At 35.7% G+C, this 4,870-nt stretch overlaps 1 protein-coding gene across 1 annotated transcript in view; it reads left to right on the forward strand.

The window, feature by feature from the left end:
• Nucleotides 1-378: 378 nt before the first annotated feature.
• Nucleotides 379-4,870, forward strand: part of LOC106883829 (uncharacterized) — a 16,214-nt gene continuing 11,722 nt past the window's right edge. The window contains exons 1-3 of the mRNA XM_014934968.1: nucleotides 379-487; nucleotides 1,728-1,772; nucleotides 4,368-4,573. Coding sequence (XP_014790454.1) covers nucleotides 415-487; nucleotides 1,728-1,772; nucleotides 4,368-4,573 — 324 coding nt within the window. The 5' untranslated portion in view covers nucleotides 379-414. The remainder of the gene's footprint in view (nucleotides 488-1,727; nucleotides 1,773-4,367; nucleotides 4,574-4,870) is intronic.

The raw sequence follows: 4,870 nt of genomic DNA on the forward strand, positions 1-4,870 counted from the left end.
GAAATAGAGAGAGAGAGAGAGAGAGAGAGAGAGAGAGAGATTATTTCCGTGAACGTTTGTGTAAAAAGAACGAAGAAGAAGGCGTGTTTGGTTTATTTCAATAAAATGGAAGAATGATATATACAGGAAAAGAGCAAGAAAGAAACAACAGCGTTATTGTGACATGCCTCCGAATAATATATCAATAGTAAATAGAATTACACGGATTATAAAGGTGTCCAATAACGTGATTTCTATTATAGTGGAACTTTCTTAACAATGAAATTAAGAATAGAACTACATCACATAACGGGAAATATAAATTGTGCGCTTTCATTTCTATTCATTTCAAAGGCAACTTTGAGAATTTAACAACCTGTTCCATACTATATATAAGTCTACTCTCAATCGAGAAGATTGACCAAGTGCAGTGCTATGACTTCAATCATGCAGTTTGCAGCCATTTTCGCGCTTCTTGGCGCCATTATGTACCTTCCAGGTTTCCACGGTGGGTATATTATGATGATGACCAATTCCATGTTCTTATTTGTTACGCTACTGATTTTAGTAATAATCTGTAATCAAGTACCTAAAACCTTCATAGAACATGTTTATATACAATACATTCATTACATACATATACATGTATATGTGTGTATGTATGTATGTATGTATGTATGTATGCATGTATGTATGTATGTATGTATGTATATATATATATATATGTATATATATATATTATGTGTGTGTGTGTGCGTGTATGTGTGTATGTATGTTTTATATGTGTATGTATATAAGTGTATACATATGTACATATAAATGTATATATACATATTTTACACACACACACACACACACACACACACACACACACACACACATATATATATATATATAGGTATCTATCTATATATCCATCTGTCTATACACGCACACATATATATATATTTATAAAATAAGGATATAATCAAAAAATGATTATATCACTAGCCTAGTGCATAACAGTGACTGCATAAGTAAAATTATTTTTTTTTAAACATAATTATAAAATATAATTATAATTAAGGGCTGCTAGATGTGACCAGCGGCCTACACTAGAAGTAGATGCCAAATACCAACAACTCACTTAAGAACATATCTTAAGATATGTTCTCGCTCATCGACCTGTGGTCGAATGAGCGAGAGAATATAGAAAAAAATTTTGGATAACTCTATACCTAGAGATTTCATGCTCTGCATTTCTGAGCGACCCATGCTATTGCGAGATAGTCGTTGAACCTATACAATTTCCTCCATCCTTTTGACAGGTTTTGTTTTTAATCCTGCTGGGTTTCTAGCAACTCTCTTCAGCAAGCAAGCTTAGTTAGAATGCCGGTTTAGTCGACCTGACTATACAGCAGGTTGTACTGAACCCCATGTTACCAGGAGCACTCATGAAAGACCTCACAAGTAACCTGATATAAAATAGACAAACAAAATCGACTGGTACCTTCCTTCTTTATTGACCCCGAAATGATGAAAGCCAAAGCTGGCTCCGGTGGAGCATATGGAGATAAATCAAATGCAAGAGATTCTCTCAGACGTTCTATCGATTCTGTTAATTAACCACCTTTACAAGTTTTCCTTTAGAATATATTTCATTCAAACTTCCTACACGTTATTTAGTATTTTTTTCTTCTTTCCAATTTTGTTTTTGAGAGATCTGATTATATAAAATGATTAACAAAATGTTGCTTACTCTTCTTCAGCATCTGCTTTACACTCATCTGCGATGAAGCAACTCATTGTTACAGGTAAGTTTTGTTTAAGATGTGTTGTCTCAGCATGCAGTACGCGTTAATACATGATGATAGATGCATTCCTCCTCAACAACCTCATGAAACATATATAGTTTATATTCGCAGTGTTACCTTTGCAGACTACAAAAAAGTCTAATAGATACCTTTCCCTCGATTGCGGATGAAACCAACTGAAACTTCACTTTTCAGAAACCTGAAAAAGTAATTTATTACAGCCAGACCATATATGATGCACTGTTGAAGTAAATGCTGCCCACTGGCCTTTTCAGAAATGACCTAAAAGACGTTCACCTTTTGAGATATCTTCTCACTCACTCATTAAAATCGCTGAGGCAACTAATCTGATATGATATTAAGGGGTCTCTGTGATGAATTATAGAAATCTTCGATTTTAACCCGACCGTTTGCTATTGCATCAGCATAAACACTAAAAACAGTTAAACTTGGATTTCAAATCAAAACTAAAACTCACATTAGCAGTCTGATATAGCAACTTGAAGGGACACCAGTTTGCTGACAAAATTATTCACGATAGCTAATCCAACACCAGCTTAGCTGGTGCAACATCCTCCTTGCTAACCGACAGAAGCTGTAGTTTTGCTCATGTAACTTATCCTATCCTCCCAGTCACTTTTGTATCAGTGCTCTGATATCTATGATATAGTACATTACTTCCTTATCAACTATCGCAGTTCTTCGTTTTTGGCTCCCCATACGACAGTGCTTATTCTCGTCTTAATATCTTCGTCGGTGCCGCCTGAGAACGTTATCTTACTACCTAAATGCGTAAACTCGGCTACATACTCTAGTTCACCGGTTTCTAGTTTAATACGTTCGCTGTTTTCTTCATTAACGCGCATAATTTTTGATTTGTCGCGGTTGACTTTCAATCCTAGTTTGGCAGCTATTGCTTCTAATTTTGACGTTTTATTTTCCATTTGGATATATATTAAGATATTAAGACGAGAATAAGTAAGGCAAGGGCCACTTTTCACCTGTTAAAAAAAGTATGGAGCGCAAGTGTAACTTCAATAAAGAACAAAATAAGAATTTTTAACACTAACGTAAGAGCGGTGTTATTGTATGGGGCCGAGACATAGCGAACAACAGTTAAGTCAAATAAGCAAATGCAATCATTCATCAACAGGTCCTTGCGTAGTATACTTAAAATCAGATGGCCCGAACACATAAGCAATATGGAGCTATGGCAAAGAACGAATCAAGTTTCGATTAGGGAGCAAATATTTAAGAAAAAGTGGAAGTGGATTGGTAGCACAATTAGAAAAGACACACCAAATGTAGCGAAAAGTGCTTTACAGTGGAATCCGGATGGATATAGAAAGAGGGGTAGGCCTAAGAACTCGTAGCGTAGATCAACACAAAAGGAACTAGAGAAAGGGGGACATTCATGGCTGAGTATAAGTACAGAAGCGAAAAATTATGCGACGTGGAATTCAATTATAAGTGGCCTATACTCCGCGTTGGAGGGTTAAAGGCAAGAAAGAATACGACAGTGCTAACGTTGAAAAATACAACCCATGGTTATAGTAACACAACAAAACATAACTAAGATGCTGTTTTCGTTAATTACAATAACAAAAGCTATTCTGACCATCCCGGGACTATCAATCTGACACATCTTTCATTAAGAAGACACAACCAAGTCGATTTAAAAGAAAGAAAATTCTTGCTATTGACGTTATAGTACGTCACTAAGAAATGAACAATGTCAATCATCTGTGAAGATAGAGTAATCACCACACAGACTTTAATGTGTTAATCACGATAATCCGCACTATACCATCGGATTCATTTTGTAATACAACCAAGTTTCCCAGTTTTGTCATTGAGAGAGACGATTGCATCTATACTTACTTTAAGTACTGTCTATTGTTCTTATATCGTATTGATATAATGTTAAATGTTATATTGCTCCAGCAATGCTATAAAATACCGTTGTCTTTAAGTGTTTATTTGTCACTGGTGTTGCGTAATTTATAGCTTCGGGTTTTGGTAGACGTGTGAAAAGAACCAATTATTGACGGGGTAGTAATGAGATTTGACAATATTTATAATATTAAAAAATTGAAACGTTTACACCGATGATTTAGTTCTACAGATGCAATGCTTAGACACATCGTTAGCGTTGTATAATGGAATCACTGGGTGTTTTGTGTCTTATAACATACTACATCACGCAGGCGATCCGACCTAGGTTAATCAAGTCTCTGCCTATGTCTACCATGTGGCATTCTGCTGACATCGACGACCATCTCATTTCAATCAGAGCCATCGAGACGCTTTCGAAGAAGCCTCTACGCTGTTCTTTATGGATTTTCTTCCGCTCATTTCTGTTATGCTCTGGTCTCCACAAGCTATGCTCAGGGAACAACTTGTGAACCTTCGACTGCCAACCTTCTGTGATAGACAGCTGGTTTTATACCAATTCTTGTGACAATCTTCGATCAACTCCTGCAACTTAAACTTATCCCGTTTCGTATTTATAACGAAGCATGTCACACCCGTAACAATTTATGTTTGAACCCAAATCCTATAATGTCAGATTGTTTTTCTTCGCTTCATACGTAGACGCCGAGCCCCAAGTTGCTGCTGCAGCTGTCATTGAAGGAGCAAGCACCGTTCTGGATATCATTTCTAAAGGTAGAGAATTTTTCAAGAATGTGCGGACAACAGATTTCATGAAAACCAAAGTAATTCCCTATCACTGTGACTTAGCTCCAAGTCTTGGAAAACTGAATGTAGAAGAGTTTAAAAAAATGGATAGACGTTTACAGGTAAAAAAAAATTCGTCTTATCTGCTACACTTTACATTTTCTAAATTGTTATTTTTAGCTGGAAAATAATTCACATTTCTATCAAGTAGCAGGTCACATTATGATAGTCAAATGAAAGAAGTACACCGTGATTTTGTTATAATATTTGATTTAACATCATGACCAGGAAAATAGCTCTTACTCTTCTATACTTAAAATACGCACGGATGAGTGAGGCTATACTGAAATTTACTGATCTACATTGAAGCCATTTATATACTGACATATGGATGATTTTACATCATATATATATATATA

Source organism: Octopus bimaculoides, chromosome 6, assembly GCF_001194135.2.
Source record: "Octopus bimaculoides isolate UCB-OBI-ISO-001 chromosome 6, ASM119413v2, whole genome shotgun sequence".
Classification (NCBI taxonomy): Eukaryota; Metazoa; Mollusca; class Cephalopoda; order Octopoda; family Octopodidae; genus Octopus; species Octopus bimaculoides.